This window comes from Poeciliopsis prolifica, unplaced genomic scaffold (assembly GCF_027474105.1).
Source record: "Poeciliopsis prolifica strain line A6 unplaced genomic scaffold, Auburn_PproV2 SCAFFOLD051, whole genome shotgun sequence".
Lineage (NCBI taxonomy): Eukaryota > Metazoa > Chordata > Actinopteri > Cyprinodontiformes > Poeciliidae > Poeciliopsis > Poeciliopsis prolifica.
This window is the reverse complement of record NW_026562426.1, coordinates 3,822,386-3,847,616: the sequence shown is the minus strand read 5'-3', so window position 1 is coordinate 3,847,616 and position 25,231 is coordinate 3,822,386. Positions and strand designations below refer to the sequence as shown.

The window sequence follows — 25,231 nt, the reverse complement described above, 5'->3', positions numbered from 1 at the left end:
CATCCTCAGCAAATTCAGTTAAAAGAAATCAGAAGTAGTTTGAAAGTAGAAATTGTCTTTGTGTTATGAAGGCAAGACCTAAGGACCAAGTGTGATGTCTCACCCCGAAGGTCCTCTCCGATGCCCAGAGCCAGACCATCTTTGGTCCACTGAACAATGCCAGAGTAGTTGAAGACAACACAGGACAGGATCACCCTCTGGCCCCGCACCACCGACTGGTCTGCCGGCTCCTGAGAGAATCTCGCCGTCCTCACTGCTGGTTAGGAGGAATATGTAGAAAGAAAGAAAAGTTAGAGACTTACAGAAGCCACCCCAATGTTATTATTGGATGTGTCTGCTATCGGACGATTGTTTCATTCAAATCTACATTCCCCCCATAGCAATGAATTGACATCATTACCACATTTGATCACTCTGTGGCTTGCGGCTACAAACCGAGCACCATGGTAACAAACCAAGTCAAAAGACAAAGGTATGAAGGGAAACAAGATCAGAGAAGAGTTGAAGAAGAAGTAGTATAAAGTTGGGTTCAAGGCTTTTCAAGTTCACTGAGAGGAGATCAAACAATGATCTTCCGCCATCGGGGTGGCTCCCGACTTTTATGCCCCCCGCCTCTAGTCAAAACTCACTGGCCCTCCCTCTTGGCTCTCCCCTCTTCATTCCTCTCGATGAGTCATCTCTCTGGCTTTCACTCTACCAACACGAACTACAGTGCCTGTCATTGTCTTCTGGACCCTCTGCCTTCCAGTCTACAGCCCGCAAACCACAGCAGATGGCCCGGTGCCGCCATTGCTCCCAACGACCACCTAATACGAGCACAAAACAAGAAAAAGCCCACCCTCCTATGTCCCCCGCTACTGTTCCATGCTGTGTGATGACAAGGCGTAATTAGCTGTCCCTTAAAGGCAGGGCATGTGTAAAACATTAAGGATTAGGGGGCGGGGGGTTTCTGTACATTTTCCTTCCTTCCACTTTGCCGTTCATTTCACCCCCTCTGCCGCTTGTTATTTTTAAGAAAATCGGAGAGTAGATTAACCCACTGCTGCATTGCCTCCTTTCTCCTCTTTCCTCTGCATTTCTCCTTCTCTTCCCTCTCCATGATGTTGTGTGTCCTTTACCCAAATTGCTTTGCTTCACTCGCTGCTTCTACAGGCTATGAGCATGCATCCCCACTCGCCTCCTTCCCTTTCTCCATCTATAATGCTGCCTATGAATGTCCTTCTGCTGGCACTGATTTCCCTCCAAACTCTCCATTCCTACAGTATCGTTTTTCTTTCTATATACATATATAATGGCGTATATGCCCTTTTACCCATAATGCTTTCTATTTCTGTGGTCCTCCTTCTTGCTGGTTGGAAGGGGGTTAGAGACGGACTGTCACAACTCATTTATCACATTAAATATCACCCCTCTAGCACTTTCTCCTCCCTCCCTCATTCACCCATCTCTCTTCTCACTTTTTCCCTTCTCTCCTTTTTTTTCTCCACTTCTTACCATTTACATTTGTCACTTGTCCTCTTTACTTTTTTGTCACTTCTGGTTCCCTCTCACTCTATGTCTCTCATACCCTCACAAGTCTCCCTCAGAGCCCTAAAGCACTTCGCCGAAGGTTCCCATTGCGGTCTTTTTTTAACAACTGCCATATGCCAGTGTACTATATACCTCCCCATGTCCTTACCTTCTACTTTTACTCACTTCTTTTTTTACTCGTTCAAAGCCCCCAACCCCCTCCACATCATGTCATATTTAACACAATTTGTAAAGGTAGACTAAGCCTGATGAAACAAAAGAAAGCAGTCATGCAAAAAGATTTCAGGAGCAATCCTTACAATGGCTTCTGACAGTGCAGTGCATTAATATTCTGAAGATAAAGGGGATGTGCGAGGATATGCGGTGAAAAAGGAATCAGATGCAGATGGAGCCTGGCAGCGTGCATACCTAGAATAACTCAGTGCTCGCCCCCAACCCCTCACCCACTCCAAAAAAACAAACAAGCCTGTGTTTGTTCCCTGAGGAATGCCCAATTTAACTGGATTAACTAATGAATTCAAAAACAAAAGCATATGACGATCAGACTGCGATTTAAAAAGAAACTTCAACTGAAAACATTTTATCTCTTGTTACACATCAGTTTAAAGTCCCCAAACTTGACACTTAGGTGCAATATATTTAGATATACATATTTTAAATATATTGTTGAGATTCCTACTTTTGCTGTTCAAGCTACTTTTCCAATCTTGTCTCTGGGTAGGTTTTACTTTTAGTTTTTTTTTTGACTGTATGGTTTGATAGTTGTGTAGCAAACCAGAGGTGAGGAATTGTAAAACACTTTTTCTAGCATGAATGTAAGTAGCAAAAATTCATATTTAGCCATAAAGGGAAAAGGTGCCAGGAATCATGGGCCCCCTGACAAAAAAATTAGTTTGGGCCCTCCGTGCGCAGCTGCTGCTACAATTTTTTGAGTCTTTCTGACTATGAAAATCATCACAATTTTAAGGCTTGCAACTGCCTTGCTTTCTTTGGTCCAATACTGATACAAGTGCAACTGCTCATGAATTTTACATCCAATAGTCCGCATACAGTATGAAAGTAGGTTGCTGAAATTGTTTCTATTAGTTTTAGATTACTGGAATGTCTCTCCCCACAAGCAACAGTCAAAAGCAACGTACAAAACATACATAAAGCAATCCAGACTTCTCAAGAAATGCTATGTTGTTACATTTTATTCAAGCTGCAGTATAGAACTTTAATAAAAAATATGTTTTCTGCATATTTGTTAAAACTGTCACCATGTTGTGATAGCTTGTTACTAGACAGATAATCTGTGAAAACAATCAATCTCCTCCACCTCCTCCCTGAGCTACTATTACTGGCTAAAGTAATGCAATACGCTGGCCAAAAGAACCAATCAGAACCAGAAGGATGGTTTTAGCGCCGTCAATCAACATCATTCACTCACTGCTAAATATTCTAATGGAGGAGAAACAACTTATCATTACAGAAAAATTGTTTGTGTGCTCTCATTGGTAGCTATGCTTACTAGGCTGAACATCCACAATAGGCTGCGCTAGTTACAGGATAGGGACGAGCAGCCACATGAGATTGTGATTGACAGCACTAAAAGTCTCCTGTCTCTGATTAATTGTTTCTAGATAATAGTGGCAGAAGGCAGAGGAAATAGATTTTTCACAACTTATCTCTCATGCTATACTGTCACAACATAATGACAGTTTTAACAAATATGACTTTTTTTAAAATCAAAGTTAAATACTGCAGCTTTAATTTCACTTAGGAGAGGATGGGTCAGGAGGGATGTGGGTTAGAGCTGCTGCTGACTGACTCATCTGTTGTTAAGTGACAAAAGGTACAGGAACAAGTTCAACATATGTATATTTTGGTGATTTCTTTCCTTAATTCATTAAATGCTAGAGAAATGGAGGCAAGCAGTATTCTGTAGCTAAACTAACGATGCTGAATGGTTGATAATCGCACAGTCTACCCACCTCTCAGAGAAAAACTGGGTTACCTTTTCCTCTCTCCCGCTCTCTATTTTTATTTTTTATTCTTTGAAAACCTGATTTTATAACTTTTCCAAGCAGCATAATAAGCACCACAGTCATTTTCGTCTTCCACTGACTGCTGCTGAACACCGTCACCGAAGGAACGAACCATTTCATGTAGATCCAGGGGAAGGAGTTCAGGGCAAATATGTGTTTTTTGAAGTGGGAGTGGTAACATTAAATGTTTACTGCTAAAAACAATCTTAGAAAACACAGTATGATTAGTTTTGTAATTAACAGGGTCCCAATTTTTTTTTTTATTTCTATTAACAAAACATAAATAAATTCTGGAGGGCCCCATCAGTCAGGAGCCTTTAGAATTGCCCTAACTTTTCCCACCTATCAGGTGCCCCTGGTAAGGGGTAGTATACTTTGTGCAAATAATTAGTTTAAATTATTGGCGTGAGCATTTTTTAAACTTATTTTGATGTTGCATTAGCAAAGGTTGATGAAAATGAAAATAAAAAAAAACAACTTACTTAATTTCGCAAAGGTTTTAATAGCATCATTGGAAAAAGCTCTGACTGAAGATAATTAGGAGTAGGAAATAATTTTTGTCAAATATTCAAACTATCAGATGTTTGCTATAACTAAATTACACAAGACCATACTATAAAGCAAGAGATATTTCAAGTTAGTAACTCCCCTTGAATAAATTGGTCATGCTAACTTCGAGCATAAAGTTACTCTGGATGGTTTATCAAGCTTTAAGCAACCGTTGGATGTACTGTTGCAGTATCAGGGGTTAAAAATAGAGTACATGAGGTAATCTTGTATTAAAAACATTATTCTTAATTTTTTTATTATATATTTTTAATAATTGTTTTTATCTTTGGGTGAACCTACATGGTTCAGTGCTGCTGGTCTAAGATGAGACAAAACGTTTAAGGATTTTTTTCCACTTGTTGGAAGTTTTTTCTTCAAATTTCAACATAAAGGTGGACAGTTCTACTTAGACTCCAAAATACAGACTAGGCTCCCCAGGGGGGAAAGTCTTTCCAAGAAATATTTAAATATGCTGACAAAGCACAGTGCTCTCCATTATGCAGAAACTTTAAGTCACGCATGAAAGACAAATGCAGAACCGTTGGTTTCAAAAGTACAAAAGAAACCAATCTGTACATTTCCTGCTAATAGAACTTTTCCCTTTCCAAGGGATCTTTAGAAAAAGTTCATTTTGAGAAAAATAATTAGCAAGATTCAGAAAAAATGATTTCTTAAAAATAAAAAAATAAAAAAACTTTTTCCAGCAGAAGTGTACTGACGATCCAGCTCACACAATGAGATGATACACAGTAAGGAGTTCACAAGATTTCACAGCATATTTTGGAAAAACTTAGAAACCTTAGTTTTTGCCTTTAGGGACAGGTTCTAGGTTTTACAAAAGGTCCTGGTTAACACCTACTCTGTACAGTGATTATACCAGTATTTTTTCCAACCCCCCCAAATAAAACATTTAAAAAAACAGTTAGTTGAAAGTGTTGCATAATTTGGAGAGCTTTTAGAACTTTTGACTTTATTCCGAGCCAGACTATTACACACACTGAAACTATAGAAAACTAAGGACACACACTTTATGTACATCTATGACTGTGAAGAAAGTAATACGAATACCTCAGTCATTAATCAGAATTAGAGTTACAAATAATTGATGAAATTATAAATGAGTTTTAAAAAAAATTAGCGGTCTAATTTCAATTAATATCAGAGTGCAAAAAATTATAAAGCTGAGAGTTGGTAGAAACAATCACAAGGACGCACAGCAGCTAGAGCTAGCTGGTTCATAAGAAACAGGGTCAGGCGACCAACTGGCTCATCAAACATGATGGTACCCATTCGGTTTGTAGCAAACAAAGGAGTTCGTCATGAGAAATTTACTCAATTGCTACATTCAACTATGTGTTCAAGAAATTAACATGATTCACAGAATACACACAGTATGCTTGACTAAATAGTAGCCTTAAACGATAGCTGCTAACTACGCGACCTGCTTCATGACACTCTAAAAACAGAAATTGGCCTTAAAGTCAAATAAATAACTGTCGTATACTGTAGCAGCACAGTAAAAAGGATTAGTTACAAATTAAAGTAATTCAATATTTCTAAATGGCAAAATGAACTGCCAGCTTCTCAGTTCTTATAAACAGTTTAAAAAAAAACAGATGCGCGGTTTAGTCAACATTTAAGTACTAAGATTTTTTGTCAAGATTAATCTCAAAACCATGTCGAGCAAACAAGTGATCAGTTGATCACGTTAGAAGTTTTCGGAATGCTGGAAACTTCATTCTGCTTCATCAAGCATCATCTGCTTAGGAAACATTTTTGTTACGTTTGACATTGAAATGAACTGAGACTATAATTGTGAACCTCAGCTTCTGCTTTTTGTGGGTTTCTGATGTTTTTAGATCTACAGTTTTTGTCCCAGTAAACTTGGCTTACCCTGTTGTTGCACACAAGTCATATAGACTTTCTATTTTATAGGTAAAATTTGCTTTCTAGGACATAAAAGATATTGCCCACAGCAAACTGCTGTTTATAACGGCAATGCTGATTTGATATTACCGCAATGTAATTACCAAGTACGGCATAGATCTCCTAAGCCTAAGAAATATGTTAGCTTTGTGTATCTTTCTTTTTTATGATAAATCTGCCTAGAGTAGCTATTTATCTACCTAAAAAACTTAAGAAGTCTTTTCTCAGATGTCTAGTGTGCAGGGGGTTTAGCTGGGTTTAAACTACCTTGCAACCTCTACAGCAGCCTAAGGGCAAGCAAATCCTTTCCTCCACTGTCTTGGATGTGCTAGCTGGAGGTATTCCCTCAACTGCCTTCATAAACTGTAACAACATAATCCATACCGAGCTCTTCTGAGCAGAGGCTACACAATCTGCAAAGGAAAACACCCATGCAAAGGCTTGATGATTGAAAACATTGACTCATTTGAACATCTGCTCTTCGCCTTCTGATTTCCATATTACCTAGTTAACACTTGTCAACATGGGTGCATGTGCCTGTTTGTTTAAAGAAGGAAAAATACGCAGACACACACACCGAGCAGTCAGAGGGATATTGCATGCAAGGGAGCTTGTATTCTTTCATTAAGTGGGTTATGCTGCAGCGACAAATTTAGAGTGCCCTGATTTCCTTGTGTCGCTCGTCCCCGTGATGCCATCGGGAGACTCTGATCACCCTGTCCACACAAAGATGGCCACAAAGGGCCGAGACCACAACCACATGCACATGCACACAGACATACAAACACTACACTGGCAGTGGGATGGCTTAACATTCACCATGCCGGCTAACCATTTCCTGTCAACACGCACACAAACACCACCGCGCCGATCCCAAACCATGCAATCAACACGCGCAGGCGGTTTCCTGAGTGAAACACCAAGACAGCGGAGAGCACGCCCAGCTCTGCAGGGAACGCGTCTCAGTTTCGTCAAGGATTAAGTACAACCCGAGTCAAAAGTTTTGAAAGGGATTAGGATTAATCTGGGAGTGAGGACCCTGAGAGACAAACCTCTGATTGTGGAAGTGGACCCAAATACCAAAGGCGAGTGACTCACTAAAAGCTCTGCCACCACAGTTGCTGGAGGCAGTTCAGGGCTCCAGCAACTCACACACTGTGTGATAATGTGTTAATGACAAAGTAATGAAGCTTTAATTTGTTTAGATATATTGCGGGTAAATGCGAAATGCGGTTTTTTAATGATTACTTTTTTTATAACTCAGGAACTCATTTAAATCATGAAGTACTCTTAAAGACATCCACACATCCTGCCCCGATCTAAACAATTCCAATTAAGTCACCAACGTCTACCAGTCTGGAAACAATTACAAAGAGAGGTTTGGGGCATCCAGCAAACCTCAATGAGAGCCGTCATTCACAAAGGGAGAAAACATGGAATAGTCTTCATCTGGGAGATTTACAAAAGTACTCAGAGTAATATCTAAACCACTGCAAGCCTTGCTTGCATCATTAGGAGACTATTCATGACTCAGTACTGAGACAATGGCCTGAAGATTTCAATAGCCGCAACCAATTAAAGGAGCAGTATTATGTAAAATTAACTTTTTGATCTTTATATTATGTTATAATGTTATTCCCTCATCAAAAACAAACCTGGAGCGTTCGCATGATGCTTTCATGCATGTTGTAGAAATCCTTTAATCTCAATGGAAACCATTCAGCTGTTCAAATCGCCCGTTTGGGCCTAGCTCCACCTTCAAGGCGCAAGTGTCCTCTGAACTGCAATTCCCAAGCTTCCGCCTCACAGTGTATCTCTCCCCCACAATTCTCCATTTTGCTCCTTCAGACTAGCCTGCAGCAATTAGCAAACACCTGTGCATCTGCTGAGCTAATTATAGAATTGAGGACTTCCTGAAGGCAAAGTTTAAGAACAGAGACCCAATATCAAGCTGTTAAATTAGGAAGTCAAACTTTTTCAAAGTCGCCTTTTAGTAGCATTTTATATCAACTGATGGCAACAAGTTAATTGTTTATGGTATAACATTGCACTATGTTCCTGGAAAACACATAATACTGTCTATTTAAAAAACACAAAAATCCACTTCACATGGTAAATTGGCTCCAATTTCCTTAGTATTGGCAGATTGTGAATCGGCTGATACGTGTGAAATTGATCTTATCCACTGATCTGATCTACCCACACAGAGGCCCTGTTGATCTGTCATTGGGCTGACTGACAGACCTGCCCAGCAGGTGACGTCTGCACATGCACACGTTAACAATAATCACCCCACTGTACGCAACTTCTCAGACAAAAAAAAGTTGGTATAGACCAAAAAAGGAATTGGCTTATCAAAGATTGGTGACTGGCCAGAGAACTGCAATCAGTGTACCATAATTGTATGCATCACAAAATAAGTTGAAAATCCACAAGGACAATACTAATCCATCCATCAGTTTACCTTTAATTAAAGTCTGGTAGGTAATGTTATTGAAATGAAACAAAAACAATATCTTAAAAACAATTTCTACCTGCACAAAGATCTTTCGCAAAGGTCAGCTTTTTGTATTTACTCCTGTACAAAACCAGAATCAGAGGATATCTGTAGGGAAGCAAACACTTTTCCAGGCTGCTATGTGTGTGTGTGTGTGTGTGTGTGTGTGTGTGTGCGTGTGTGTGTGTGAAGATGTGTGAAGCTATTTTCAGCCGCGGGTCTCTCTGCCTTATTATCATCCTTTTCACCGCATCCTGCAATATGGGACAGGGTGATGCCACAGTTCACACTTCAGCTTTCTGTCATTGAATCACATCCTAAATAATAAAATGCTGTTTGTGTGACTCGTTATGCATCCATCTAATTATCTTTGTGTCTGGTTCCCCCTATACCCGCCTTCCCCTCCCCTCGCTCCTCTCCAGCCAATCCCCGGGCCCGGCTGGATCGCCGACTTACGTCACCATAGCAACAGCTGACGTGGAAAGTAAAAAAAATGAAAAGAGAAAAAAGTTTTCTGTCCAAACGTGTCTGTGAGTACACCAGCCACGTGCATCTGTGCTTCTGATGAAACCCTCCCCCGTGTTTGGTACATCCATTTTTCGGATAGAAAAAAAAAAAGCAAAAAAAATAGAAAATCAATGACCTCATCGTCCCTCCACCTATTCAATTAATACTCTGAGCCAGCGCTCATGTCTCAGAGTTCCTCCCTCCCTGCTCTTTTTCACACAAATACTCTATCTGCTTCGAATAAATGTGCAGCCTATTGGTCGTGGCGGAGAGACTGGCTGAGGCAGCGATGAGGGGACACAAAGAGGAGGGGAAGGTGTGCGATGGATGATGACATCATTGTTTCAGGACAAAGTTGCAGCCACAGGAATCACGTAGCACGGTCTCTCCGCTGCCCAGGTTTGGCTGTGTGTGACATGCGGGTGCTGCAGCTGTCGGCGCGTCGGCGGGAGCGCAGAGACAAAGCTTTAGGGAGAGGAGGACGGGGATTTCTGAAGTTTGGGGTTGGAAAAAACAAAACAAAACAACAAACAAAAAAAATTACAGTAAGTAAAACCAGTCATTTACAGTGCTGGCAAAAGTATTCACATCTTCACATGCAGATCTCTCAGTGTCTAGCGATGCGTTTTGATTCCAAAACGATTATTAATTCAGAAACAATTTCTCTAATCAAGCAGTGTAGATGAGTTTAAATTGTTTGAAGAAAATTTATTTAAATTTTTTTATAAGGTTTCAATTCCAAGTAATGGAATAATGAATATTTTAGTAATTGATTATTCCATTGATTATTTTGATGATTAATTGGATAAAAAATGGTCACATTCTGCAGAGATTTTATTTAACCACTTAGGTTGTATTATTATAATACATAAAAATATAAAAATTAACAATTAATTCAACTGTAGTTTTTTTTCAACAATATTTTGAGCCAGGTGAAGCGAAAACAGTTCTACCCAGAACTGTAAATATTTTCCAGGTAAAACATATTTACAAAGTTTTATTTTTTTTATCTTAATGCAAAATGTGTTTTCTCTCTTTTTTTAGCAGTTTTGTGTTGCTCTGACTGTTCTTTCAGCAAATGTCTATTTTTAAATCTGTATACTCTAGTTAATAATTAATTTATTACTAAATAAGCTGAGATTTATGTCCGTACTTTGCTCCAATCTGATGACTGAATAACCTAAATAACAGATTAAAAACCATAAACACCTTTGTTGTTGAACTTGTGTCTATATCTATTGTACATATTTATTTGATAATTTAGCTGCAAAATAGGGGTTTTTAAGTTAAAAATGTTGCTTAAAATGCTAATTAAAAAGTGACTAATTACAAACTAGATTAAAAAAAATAATTTTAGAGTCCCACCACAAACTGTTTGACCTCCAATACTTTCGCAATGGTGCATGTACTTATTTTTTCCTGCAAAATAAGTATATAAATTTCAATCCTTCTACCTCCCTAACCCATGATATTTATGAATTACTACATTTTATGTTGGTTATGTTAGTTCAAATGTAGGTTTTATACTCTCCAACAATTGCTGCTGTTGGGAAACTGCATAGTCTAAATTACTTACCGTACAAATATTGGCCTACTGATACATAAAAGACATTTTAAAAATCATGACATGCATAACCCATGATAACAAAGAATGGTTACAAGAGTGTTCAGAAATATTTTAGATACATAAAGATTCAATACTACATCCGGCAGATGTCATAGTCTCAATGTGCTGAGCGACCTTTGACCTCATTTCATCATTTCATCAATGAGTCAAAGACAGGTGAAAATGTTCGTATGAACAAATTTGCATCTGGGAGGAAATTCTCCCGTTTCCACCAGGCCAAGCAGTACACCTTGACCCTGTCCTACACTAGTTTCAGGCGTGGAGTCATCTTGTAACAGTCATTCAGTGCATAGGCCACACTTTGTGGAAAGGATCACCTTTTGGGGGAAGTAAAAAAAGGCAGGGTTTCAACTGCTGGGTTTCAACCAAGGGTGACCAAATCTACAATGTTGTAGAAGACATCATTTTTAGGTTCCTTCAGGTCTAGAAGATCTAAAATATCTGATAGTTTTAAGCTGTGTGGGAACAGCAAGGCAAACAGAATAAACAGCAAAGCTATGGACACATAGTATAGTGATGTCTATGTATAATGTTAGCAGCAACAATTGTTAACATGCTTACAGTCACTCTTCTTATGATCAAAAGATGAATGAAGGGATACAATTTTCTTTACATATCTGTAGAAGATACTTGAAAGAAAATATGTTCAAAATATTTTATTTATATTTGTCTATTTAAATACACTGCTCAAAAAATGAAGGGAACACCCAAATAACACATCCTAGATCTGAATGAATGAAATAAATATGAAAATAATTTCCACCCGTTGTCTATTCCATTTGCACAACAGCAGGTGATACTGATTGTCAATCAGTGTTGCTTTCTAAGTGGACAGTTTGATTTCACAGAAGTTTGATTTACTTGGAGTTATATTGTGTTGTTTGAGTGTTCCCTTTATTTTTTTTGAGCAGTATATTATACTGACTTCTTCTTGTACAGGTTTGTAATAGACATTTACCTCCAGCATTACAGGAAGGATGTAAAGAGGTCTGGTCATGTGACCTTTCACACAGGATACATGAAATTGACATTGCTTGGAGTAATATCAATAATAAATAATAATTATTTTTATTTTAAAAGTCCAATTAGCTGCCAAAAGCCAAAACAATTCTTCTAGAGCTTCCAAAAGTTAGAAAAAATGTCTGTCAACAATTGTTGCCGGTGGGATTAAATGGGTTAATGTCCCAGCAGCAGACCAGATGATTTATTACCTAGAGATATAGATATAGACACAATGCATGGGAGATGTCTGCTCATCTTCCTATGCAGTTGTGGGAATTACCACCTGTGCCTGTCTCCCCTCAACAACATGGCAGCCTGACAGGATGGCCTGATGGGTTGTTACCCATCACCATGGTAACGCTGCTATAGGGACAAGCAGTGAGCAAAGGGAGGTGACCTGCTGAGCATCAGCCCAACACAAAGGTGTCTCCTGGAGGTTGGGGGCCAAGCAGGGTGTGACACTGGGGCAGAGAGGAGACTCAAAGATTCCTTCCTTTGTGTGGCTGCTCACTCCCTTCCTCTGTCATCTTACCTTTCAACCCTCCCCCTAACTTGCAGTTAGGAACCTCTCATTCTTCTTCTCCTTTGTGGCCCCTCATTCCCCATTCCCCACTATTTGCTTGGCTAGCATCTTACACTACATTCTGACTCCTTCTTGCCCATCTTCCACCATCTCTGCCTCCTTCCTTTGTTACTTTCCCACCTCCGAGGTATTGGGTTTATTTAGGACGGGGTGCAACACAAATAATTGCGACCATTTCAATGCCCTGTCTGTGCTGCTGTGGAGTTTTCTATGAATGCGTGAGTGTGCCGCCCCTCCGTTTTCTGTGGCGCCTCTCATGCAAGCATTTCACATCTGAAGAGCTTTATTTGTGTGGAACCTCTGTTATAGACATTGTTACCATGGCTACAGCCCGGTGAGGACCGCTGACATAATGATAGACATGGTGGCTATGGCAACCCCGGGGATCAGTAGTGGGTAATATGATAATTCACAAACGAGGCATCTGACACGTTACAGCTGCATCAATATGCTGGATCTGCGGAAAGCCAGTCCGCCAATCGGTTGGCAGTAATCTACAATCCTCAGAGCGATTGACAAAGAATACGCTCCTGTAACCAAGGGTGACCAAATCTAACAATAGCTGTCCTCTGGATAAGCCTGAACAAGAGGATACAATACCTATCCTGCTGCCTCTCTGCGCCGGGCACCATGTAGCTCACAGCACACGAGTTGCCACCGAATTCAACTGGAACAATCGATATCATAATGAATCTATAATTCCCAGCAGCCGCTCCCCATTGATTGTGGCAGGCAACCTCATTCCAAAAGTCCAACCTTCTAACTGCCCCCCTATCCCTCTTCCATTGCCACCACAAACACCTCCAGAGAGCATGTGAGCGACCACATCATGAGTTGATTCAGTTTTCACATGCGCCCTCCATCCACAACAAGACCTGCAGTGCGGAGCAGCGACGGAACGAAGCGGGGCTGTTTTACAAGCAGCGTCCCCCTCCATAAATCACCTCCGACCAAGGTCTGCTTGAATTCAATCCAGTGCAATCTAATTTTATTGGTATGTGCTGTCGCTTCTCGCAATGTCATCCGTCACAGAAAACCCATCCCATAAAAGCTTGAGGGCCTTGACCTCCTGAAGCAGTGGAACGTCCACATGAAGCCTCTTGGAAATGTCACCAGCTGTCCGGCTGTTGCAAGATTGTACATTCTGAAAAATGAGCTCTGTAGTCTGTAAGTCTGGTACTGACTGGAAGATGGTACCACATAAATACTTCTTTACATCACCTGAAGATAACACATAATACAGACATAATACCTGCTTTTGTATGGTTGTAAGATTAGGCCCCAAAGGCAAAAAAAAAAAAGTCAATATTAGGGATGCGCCATTAAGTAATGGAAATGTTCCAATTTTCCCCTGGTGACTGGCAGGGTAAATACTGTAAAATCCATTTTGTGTCTTATGTGCAGCATTAACTCAAAAATAAAAACAAAGCTTTTGTGTACCTTGCTTTGGATTTTCAAAAGATCTCAGAGATGTTAGGAACTTATCCTCTGATGGATAAATACAGATGAACTTCTCTCCTCTCTTCAACTCTCGAACACTATCGCTATCATGAAAGCATCTTCCTTTTAGTTTGTTCCTTTTAATTCTTTGAATGGTTAAATAAGAAAAATATGAATCAGCCCAAACCAGACCTAAAAATAAAATCGAAAATGAATATGTGGTGCATTTCTAGTCCACATGAGATCTTTAAAAAGGCCCTCTCCCACCCATTGCTGAAGACTGCTGCTCTGCAATAATGCTTCTTATTTCAGGCTTCTTCACTTTACCCCACCCTACAAAAAAAGTCAGATATAGTAAATCTGAATTATTTCTGATGGAGAAATACATGGAAAAAAATGGTGCGGAAATGAGGCTAGCACCGATTGGCTCAAATTTCCTTCATTTTGGAAAACCATCATAGGAACGATATATGACAAACTGATCATGTTTTCAGCACTAATGCCAACTTAGCAACTTTTACATTTTCTGTGACAAGAGTTAATTTTATTAAATAGAACTGTTACAGCATCCCATTTATGTTCAAATGCTAGACTAAATCTTAACAAAAACTTAAAGGACAATAAGTTTTATGAAAATGAAACGATTATTAATGTTAATCAGTAAGTGTGAATAGAAGATTTTCCTTTCACGTCGCAAAGGGCTAAAACAGACATTCTTGCATGATTTCATGTTCAATTAAGACTTAAACAAATTTAGACAACCAAAATTAAGATGAGCACAGACAGTATTAAGTTATATTTATTCAAGAGACTGTGACAAAGAATTGAAATGGGTTTTCCAAATGAACAATGTTAGCTGATGTATTATTTTACAATTATTTACTTTGAGCCTTGGGTTGAAAGTACTGTTTGACCCAGCACCTGAAGTGCTGGGTCAAACAGTCCTTTTGTGACCATTGAACATGGACTGGATCAGTTCATATTTCACCCAGAATAAGTGTTTAGCAAAATAACCATTTGTTTTCTAATCCAACAGTCTTTTGGTATGTAAGAGCCTGAGTCAAGACTTTCATCTTATTCTTAGGGCTACACCAATTGCAGTTTTCTGACTGATTGCATATTAACAATCTTTAACCTGTCAAATCCGATTTCGGCCAATGCTGATATTTTTTGTCTGAAATGTTAAATGTAGTGAGAACTATAGGATAGTAAATGTAGTCACCGTGGAGTATGTCTATCGCCATAAACAATAAATCAATTAATCACACAATAAATTAAAACTATCGACCTCATTTTAATTATCGGCTTTATCGTTTCTTCCGGCCTTTTTTTCTTTGTGTTGATGACACTGAATGAAAAAAGCCTCAACTCTGGTGCTCTCCACTGACCCTCCCTTCCTCATTTCCTTAGTGTAATGCCCAGCGCGCACGACATGATCTTAGAGTTGTCAGCTGATTGTCGGCTCATTTTCAAAACTTGAAACCATACATTAGCCAACATAAATTCTAGGTATAACGGTTTAATCATCCCGTGTGGTTGTGATGGTGTGGAGAGAGGTAGGAGAAGGAGTTAGCAATGGCGGTTAGCCACTCTAACCCAAAACAGCAGGACACACTGTTATACAGGGGTGCTCAAGTCCAGTCCTCGAGAGCTACCGTCCTGCAACTTTTAGTTGCAGCCTTACTCCAGTAGACCAGGCTCAGCTATGAACAGGCCTGGTAACGAGCCATTCATTTGATTCAGGTGTGTTGGAACAGGGATGCATCTGACAGTTGCAGGATGGTAGCTCTTGAGGACTGGACTTGAGCACCCCTGCTGTTATAGTATTCCACACTTTCACTTTATTTCACTTCATCCATGTAAAGCCAGATCTCCACGGTACTAACATTATAGTCTCATACATGAGAAAAGTAACAATAGTTTACTGCTCTGCACCTCATCATCTTTGATGATCTCCTCTACAACAACATGGAAGACGAGTTCTCACTCTGCACAATAGTACAACAAAGGAAAAAGGGAATAGGCACCCCCTTGTGGTGATGAGGAACCTGCTCATGTCTAGGAATGAGCAGGTTCACACAATAGTACGACATTGTGGACTGTTTATATAACCTAAAGGGTTATATAAACAGTATATAACTATATAACTATATAACCTACTGGTTATCTCACAGTGAACCATCACTGTTCCTCATCTCTAACAGTGGATGTACAAGTGCACAGGCCTACAGTGGACTGTTACATGGTGTCCAACAATGGGCACAAAATAATGGCTACAAGTCCAGTTAACTTATTTTAAAACCAGACAATCGATGCTTTACTACTATCTACGTGCAATGCATGTGGCTAGTGTCAATGTAAAGTCCTGACTGAAGGAAAATCATTATAACCTGTTTATGTCACGTTAACAAAGAACAGCTGAAAAGTTACCAGGTTTATCAACTGCGGTAGCAATTTCGCTCCAACTCCTCCCCTTGTCATTTCTATATTTTTGCACAAAATGTTGAATAAACATTAACATTGTTTCATCTCCGATGTCCACTGGACTTCAGGTTGCGCTGTGTCAGCTGTTTGGAATTCTCCTCCATAATTTCCCCTCAGAAAGGTTGAGGGGAATCCACGCTTTCTGATTGGCTACCTGTCACATTCAACAGGCTGCTTTAACAGTCAGGGAAAACCCCTGATTTAGATCAGAGCGACAACGACGATCTACCGTAACATACAACAGGATGATCGGTTACAAAATCGCAAGCGACAATCTTAGAACACTCAATGTTCAAAGATTGTCGTAAGGGAAAAATCGGGGGAAACAAATTGTGTAGTGTGAATTATTGCGTTAGGTAGTCGGATGCGCCAACTGGATGTGCCCTTCAGTAATGATTACTAGTGTCAACTTCATGTTGTTTAGTTTTTATTCAAGTACATTTTTTGTTGATGGAGACTGAGAATACATTTTATATTTGTTTTTGGTTGTTTTGTTTATCAGTTCCAGTGTTTAATGTTCTTTTGAAAATAAAGTGTATCTATCTTTGGCATGCATTATTTTACATGATTTCCATTAAATCAGTGTAAAAAGGTCTTTAAACAATATTATCGTTTATCACAATAATTTTTTAGATAATTAATCGCTCAGCAAAATTTGTTAATGTGACAGGCCTACAGTGGAGTGACTATTGCTTACTGCAATGTGCAGACATGACCTGGTGGGGAGGTTGGCAGAGTAACAGAGTGGTGGATTTACTCACTGTAAAAATCCGAAAAAGGCCGTTGCAGAGTCAATTACTGCTGCTGAATAGGAGCCAGTCAGCCCACAGTCAGGTTCTGAAGTCTTAATAAGACTGGATTCCCAACATTTTGTGGCCTTGCGGCACTTTTTCCATCAACTCGAGATGACTTGCAAAAATGGAAATTAGACCAAGTCTGATCTGCATCTCCGACCGTGAGCACACGGCATTGAAGTAAGCTCTGCCTCGAGGTTACAGCATTGAGTTGACAGCTGCGAACCTTGAGCGGGGCCACGCATCTGCGCTGCATTGTTTTAATGAAAGGGCTTCAAAGACATTGACGACTTTTTGCTGCTACGGGATGGCTTGGTCATTAGTTGGCAGAGGTTTTCCGCCTGCGGGCACAACATGGAAGACGGCGAGCGTGGCGGTGCTCCGGTCGGACGCTGACCCTGATGTTGTTACAGTTAAAGAAGAGGGGAAGACGGATGGAGCGAGTCTGATCTGCCTTAGAGGCCCCTGTCCCTGCTGAGGAGCACTAACTGCGAGAGTGACATCAGCGTCGGCAACATTCCTGGAGAAAGAGGGGGCGAGGAGGAGGGGAAGGAGGAAGAGTACATCTCAGAAAGTTTCCAAATTATGGGGGGAACACCCACCCACCCAAACGAAGAAACACACACGCTGCATGTTAGCCAGCACATTTCATTTAGAGTGTGTTTGGCAGTACATGGGCTCCTCTTGCTCATCATGTGCTCCCAGTTTTAATTCATGTGCTTCTCCTCCTGTCCCCTCCCCCAACCTTCTCCCCCCACCCACACACCCTCTTCTTTCTCTCTCCGCCGACCAGAGGAATGCACATCTGGAACTTATTAGAGTCAGAGAGAGAGAGGAAGGGGGAGATGGAAAGAGAAGCAGTAATAGTTTTGATGGTGGTGGGAAGGGGAGGGGGTAAAAAAAAGTCCAGGAGGGGACAGGGGGGGGAAAGAATGTACTTTGGTAAGCAGAAAAAAAAGGATCATGTTGTGAGAGAGCTATGCAAAGTTTAAGAGCGATTAAAGGTGATTAACCACAGCGAGGACGATACGGAGGAGGGGAGGTGGAGAGAGGGGTAGTTCAACAAGTCCTTCCAATGACAGTTTAACCCCGGCCTGAGTGACCCCCCCGACCACATTCTGTCCCCTCCGAAGGGGCAGTCAGGCCTGAGTAATGGACCCTTTCTCCGTCCAGTCCTCCTCTCCCCTTTGGGTTGCTTGTCTTTTCATCCACCACAACCCAAACCCCCTCCCCTCTGCCCCCCTCAGCACTGCAATCTCTAAAACAAACAGAAAAAAAGTCTAATCACTCTCGATCGGGCTGCACCCACCTGCCCTACATGATGGCCTCTTTTTGCCCCCCCCCATTAAAAAAAAACAACTGAAACTCCTGGCCGTTTCAGTTGTCCTGGCTGCAGAACATGAACCAGACATCCAGTCGTTTTGAGATAAAGCCTTCCTTTCTACCTCAGGGCAGGCTTTTTTTTATTCCCCTTTCTTTTTATAACTAAATTGCTGTCACTCCTCACCCCCTCAACCCCCAGGTCATCAAACACAATCACATTACAGGAAGCTTTTAAAACCTGGTGAAACATTCACTTAACAGCTGAGGATGCACACTTTTGATTTAATTTATCTACAAGCACCAGTCAGATAATGAAACATCTTCCTCTGTGCCTTTGCCTCTCCTTAGCATCACTTCCCAGAAGTATTATGGGATGCCGAAGCATCGCTTTGAAGTAAACGCATTGGCCACAACAAGGCTGAAGCTTCCCGAACTTGCTGATTAACTTGCAGGGATTCCTCTCACTGGGTTCGAAACAAAAACCAAATATCTGAGTTCACGCATCTTAAACTTCGATCTGGTGAGGGAGTTCGCCATGACGACATAAGGTGGCTTGTTAGCCTCAAAGAGCGCAGAGTTGAGCTTTTAAAAAGCTAGACATAGAACTAGGAAATGGTGATCCACCTGGAGAATCAAGACAAGTTTGACATTCTGCAGGTCAGACTGCTTGTTTCAATGACTTTTCTGCTTCTCTCAATGTCTTCCTTTTTTTAAGAATCAAGTTTCGTCTTAAGAAAACATTCACCAATTCCTCCAAAGTCGAAACCCACATACATTTCACTCTCCAGAAACTATTTATCAACATTCAGAACTTGTGTCTGTCAGTAATGTAAGACTTAAAGTTTTCAGTTCAACTCTGTTTCTTTATATATATTCACAACAAATATAATTTTAAGGCAATTCATGAACAAAAATAATCAGAATCAGAAATACATAATGAAGTCATGAAAGAGGGACAGTGGTGTATGCAACACATAGGGGGCGCTGCACGAGAAGGGGCGCGAAAGTGATGTGGGATTTATTTTTATTATTGTCAGCATTTTATGTACATAACTGTTGTTTGTTTATAATATGATCAATAACAGGAACAGCACTGATTAGGCGCCCCTCCCCTCTCATACAACTAGCTTGGCCAGTGGCCTTTCGAGAACATGCAGAGGTGTGCTTTTTGTCTTTTAAATCTGAATTGCAGTAATGCTCTCAACAACAGGGAGCTAAAGATGGGCAGCAGAAAAAACTCCAGGGGACAAAACAGACAACAGAAGAGGGGGAGGAATAAAGATGTATTTCAAAGTGGTTGAAAAACAGAAGGTAAGTAGAGTCAGTGTATCAAAAAGAGTTGTAAATAATAAGGTTAGCTAGCATCTCCATCCAGTATTGAACCAATACGGGACGCTATTTATTCATTATTGCTATAAATAATGAATATTATTTATTCATTGCTATAATAATGAATATTATTTATAGCAATAAATAATGAATATTATTTATAGCAATAAATAATAATCACATACATCTCAACAATAAGTGTAATAATAATGACCAAAACAAAACATGGGAAATATTAAGGTCAGCTAAACTGTCATTGGGGGACCTGAATAGGACCCTCCCATCCCCCAAAAACTCACCCTGTTATCGCGTTTGCTAAGAGACCAACAAATTTAGACATAATAGACATATTTTAAAACATATCTAAAATCTTGTTTTTTTTTTTAGTTACATGCTGCAGCTTGAAGCAGCTGTTTGGTGTGAGAGTTCCCTGTCTGGTGAAAGTTGAGAGGCTGTGAAATATTACTACCAGTTGCAGCGATCCAAGAGTGAGAGCAGAACTAGCGTCTTAAAGCTAGTTTGAAGATTTGAATTATTTTTCAGATTATTTGTTTAGCTTTCTGACTGTGATGCTAATCCAGGTAAGTGTTGGTAGTTGTGTGCTGCTTTACCTGCTATGTGGCCACTCCGGATGTCCTTTTTTTTTCTGCATTGAGCCTCGATAAACTCTGTGAAGTGCCTGTTTTTTAAATGTCATATTAGATTTGTTGTGCTGGTGCATTTGACGTACTTCACCTCCAAAGTAATTTTCCGCCACAACACGCAAACGTCCCCATTCACTCTCAGAGCACTACACAAGACAGGAGTTGTTGCTGCGCTTGCGCAGTGTGAAGGAAAAAGGAGATAAGCTGCACATGCAGGCTGCGAAGTGAGAAAAATGTGATCGGTTTTGGTGATCAGCAACAAGAGACAGTGATCGGCGATGACCCCATCATGTTTTACGAAAATCGGCAGATTATGACCGGTGGCCGATCTATCGGCACACTTCTACTGATAACTGATATTTAGCACTATCAAAGTTTCATCCAGTGAAATACCAGTCTGGTAACGCACTGCCCACACACCAGGCTAACTTGCTTCTTTATTTTAAATATGGTTTGTTATACACTAATAAAAGTAAAGGTGGATTAAGCTAGGTTTATAGTTTATGCAGTGAACACACTCCTCACATGCTATAATTTTCAAATTATGATGCCTTCTCATGCACTTCCAAATTTTTGTAACTTTAAAAAATTTTAAACACTAAAACACAGTGGCTCACTGCTGGAGTACACCTCTAAGCCCCATCACTGAGCTTAGAAGACGCCATACTTCAACTCATTTAAAAAAGTCTTACACATACTGAAATTTGCTAGCTTTTATTCACCATTCAATACCAGCTTAAACACAGAAGAGTGATACCAGTCCCTGGTAGGTCTTGGCACGGCAATGTTCCCTCAAGAAATATTCCAATTTTTCAATTTCCTACCATCTGATCACTGCTGAGGGACAATTTCTAATATAAATCAAGAAGAAAAAAAAAGTTCAATTAGAGCTAAATGCAAATGTCAAATCAGCTGATTCCAAACTGATGTGTCACAATGCACTAGATTGTTTATGAGGTTTCTGTAATTTTCTTTTTCATTAGAGCTATCACTGCCCCTGTTGGACTCATTAACATTGCGCAATAAAACCATTAAATCTGATCAACCAACTGGAGTAACGCAGTATTGTCAGCAGCAGATCATTCTGAGGTCTGGTTTAGAACACACGGGGTGCCAAATGGCTCACCTGTATGAAGCAGACCTTCATACAGGTCCGAGTCAGCACTTCAGGTGCACCGCTGCCCAGTGGCCAGCTCTGGAGCCTTGAGGCTCATCAGTAAGTTAAGGCAGAGAGTTTGCAAAGATTGATTATGCAGTAACATTTAACAGCTGTGTTAATGGTGGCACTTGCTTGAGAGTTACCACCAAGGGTGGCTTCTGGGTGTAAGGATGGGATACCCAGTCAGTTTCTCCTGGAACAGAGACACGATGGAAGTAGGCATGGCTGCAGCTCTGCTACTGGCTTAAAACAAAGCATTCTGAAGCTTTAATTAGCACCTCTGCAAATAACCACCCAATCATTGGGGGACAATTACGTACGTGCAAATTATAGTGTTTTACTGGTCTAATGAAGATGAACACTTGGAGGAAAAGATGCTCCTGATCTAAAAACACAGGGACATGTGTGTGGGACTTCACAGACGGAACAAAATCAGCCTGCCGATAATCTGGTCTGGAGGAAAACCAGCATGGGTAAATACCTCTCTGTGTAACAGGAGTAATAACCAGATTATGGAGTCATGGCATCGCATTGAGACAGAGACAAAAGGATTCACATGTATGGAGGCTGAGCCATTGGCAGACAAAGTGAGGGAGCGGCTGCCAGAGTATCACGCGTAACGCCATGGACAATCTTATTTTGTTGATCAAAACCGACTCCATTCCTCAAAGCTGCTTCTCATATGAGTCTTTATCCAGAACTACGGTGGCCGAGGTCTGGGTGCCGAGCAGAGACAAACAGATAGAGCCTGGCAGACACGGTGACATCATCTCTTTCTATACCTTGCCTTCCCTGAACCACTCCCTCCACTCTACCTATGATGGCGGTTGGCGTGCACGCTCCTGGCTGCCTGAGGTGCACACAATGAGGTAGAATTAAAAAAATAATAAAAAGGCAAAAAATATGCAGATGTGGCTCAATCAAACAGGTAGCTAAGGGGAAATGACTAGCATCCTCTACTCTACTCTCAGCCTCCTGTCTCCTAGCAACTGGGCTCCAGCTGTGATTGTCATAAGCCAATAAATAGCCTACCTGGCGCCCCATTGTGTGCAGAAGGTACAAGAGGAAGGGTAGGGGAGGGCAAGCGAGGCAGATGCACTGGTGCACACAGGCAGCCCCTTTGTGCACAGAGTGAAATGAAGGCCCACAGGTAGGAGCCCATGGGAGGAGGGAGGGTGGGGGTGTGTGATGTGGGAGGGGGCAGATTGCTTAGCAGGGGCCTTTCTCTCTGGTCAATCACTGTCATTCCCGTCACGTTCTCACCGCCTCACCATACCCTTTGCCCGTTTGGGAAAACGGCACCCGGACGTCTTCGCTCACGTGCACAAAGGTCATTCAGGCCGGTGCCGCGCGCCGACATAGAAGTTCCGTTTAGTGCACACGAACGCAAGCACGCAGCCACGTCGACCGCAATCTCAGACACCCCGCGAGACATTTGTTTGAAAAAAAAAAAAAAGAATAAAGTTCAACATCCTTGCTCGGACTGGCCCGCGCGAGCGCGCGCAGTCACGCGCCTAAGGTGATCCATCGCTGCGACGCCTACATGGAATACTATGAAATATCACACATCACGCCCCCAACACCTCCTCATCCCTCCCCCCTCCCCCCACCCAGGACGGACAGGTCAGTCGAGGCTTCAGAATGTGACAGTGAATTATTAAACTGGAACATCCTGTTATCACCATGACCACAGAGTCAATGTAAATACTGTCTTACCCGTGTGGAGACTGAACGCCAAACTCAGGAGCAGCAGCCTCTGCATGGTTCAGCCGACCAATAAGTCCGTTATTGGCTCAGACCTCCGTGAGGACAGCATCAAAAAGCGGGAGTTTTCGGACTTCTAACAGTGACTCCGGAGCCAACTAGAGCCTCCAGCGACGCTCCTCCGCGGCTGTCCCCTCCAGACTCGACTCGGACCGGTTTGCGTTTACACCATTGTTCGCCCCTGTTTCGCTCCTCTTTCTTTCCTGGTTTCTTTTCACCTCTCTCCTCTGCTCTCTAGCGACAGTCCGTTTTCTACTTCGCTCCACGCGACAAGCGAGCGCCAATGACTCCTCTTCTCAAACTTCCGTTCCTGAGTTTCACAATAAAACTCAAATGAAAGTGGTTGCTTTTAGGTGATTTTTTCGACAGAATAAAAGGCAAAGAATAAAACAATAATACATAAAAAGGGACGCGCGGACTCCCCTGACCCCTCTGGGATTTACACCTATGATTCCTGGCGTAAATCAGGAATCAAAGCATAACAAAAAAAAAAAAAAAACAGTTGTTCCGAAAATGTTGATTCTACCTGAAGGAAGAATGTCTGATGCAATGTTAGCGAGACTGTCACAAAAAGAAACCAGCCTTTCAAAGTGTTATCTTTTCTTGTATATTCATGGAATGTTTAGTGGACGGAAAAGCTGTGGTTAAAAAAAAGGAGTACAAATATCCCTAATGGGGTCAGTAGGGGTGCTGGTGTCTATCTCCAGCTGCGTTCCGGGCGACAGACAGGGACCAACAACCATGCACACACACACACACACACACACACACACACACACACACACACACACACACACACACACACACACACACACACACACACACACACACACAATTAACCTGACAGTCATGTTTTTGGACTCTGGGAAGAAACCAGAGGAGAACATGCAAACTCCAGAAAGACCCCTGGGTTTAATCAAACCCAGGACCTTTTTGCTGCAAGGAAACAGTGCTACCAACTGTGTAGCCAACAAGTACACATTTAATACAAAAATATAAATAAAAAAGTATAATAAAAAAATAAAGTTGATGTTGATTTTTTTTTCAAATGTAAATTAAATTATCAGACCTTTTTTGTGGGATTATTTAAATTCAACAGCCTGCTATTTTTCCCTCGTCAATCAAAAATAAATATAAATAGGCTATTGAAATGTTTTCATTTTTATTTGTATTTTATGTATTCATTTTTTTTATTTATTAAGATGAGTGAAATAAAAGTTCACTGAATGACATGACCACGTTCTGCTTCGTGTGTCGTATTCGTTTTTTTCTGACTTGACGTCATATTCTCTTTAGCGGCGCATTCCTTTTCCTTCCACACACACGCGCGCGCGTACACACACTAGCTTTCCCCCCCTGGAGTCCTTAAAATAAAGTGGGTACACTTAAAAAAAATGTTCACTAATAAGTAATAGATGCGTTCATAAACTATCTGTGTGCTTTGACATCACACTGTTCAGTGTCCAGTGTAACCTTTGACCATGACATCATCATGGATTAAGATTAACCGGATTAAAATACGTAGAAATGCTCTGTTGTAGGTGAACTGAAGTGAGAGTTCAACGCCGGTATAGCAGGCGTAGAAACAAAAGAAATGCACCTCTCTCATTCAAACTGACGTTGACTATTTAGCACGGTGACGTCAATGTGATGAAACGGCGCGAGCACATGACGGACAGGCCTTGTCCTCATTCCTGTCATATAATGTAGGCTGTCCTGATGGAGTCCCCTGAAAGAGGAGCTGTCACGGCTCAGCGGGTCTCCGCGATGAGGCGCTCTCTCTTTCTCTCGGGCACTGGTGCAGGAGCGCCCTCTAGCGTCGCTGCTGCCATCCGAAGAAATGTCAGATCTGCTCCAGGAACGGCCGGATCCACAGGCTGCGGAAACCCACTGTCACATAAAGAGATCTGACAAGAGATGCGCCGGGAGTAAACCTGTTTTAAAACGTGAGCCCTTCAGTTAAAGGGAACTACTATATCCATCCACCTTTCAAGCCTTCAAGGGATGGAGTAAAAACATAAAATTAATTAAAACATATTTCTTGTG

General features: G+C 41.2%; 1 protein-coding gene across 3 annotated transcripts in view; it reads right to left on the bottom strand.

Annotated features, from left to right (window-relative positions):
- kirrel1a (kirre like nephrin family adhesion molecule 1a) overlaps positions 1–23,450 on the bottom strand; it is a 48,264-nt gene extending 24,814 nt beyond the window's left edge. For 2 of the 3 annotated variants that reach the window (XM_055058438.1, XM_055058440.1), the window contains exons 1-2: positions 23,138–23,450; positions 104–256 (exon numbers count right to left, since the gene is read on the bottom strand). In XM_055058438.1, the coding sequence (XP_054914413.1) occupies positions 104–256; positions 23,138–23,183 (199 nt within the window). In that variant the 5' untranslated portion in view covers positions 23,184–23,450. The remainder of the gene's footprint in view (positions 1–103; positions 257–23,137) is intronic. The other variant, XM_055058439.1, reaches the window with a different exon arrangement.
- Between the last annotated feature and the right edge of the window lie 1,781 nt (positions 23,451–25,231).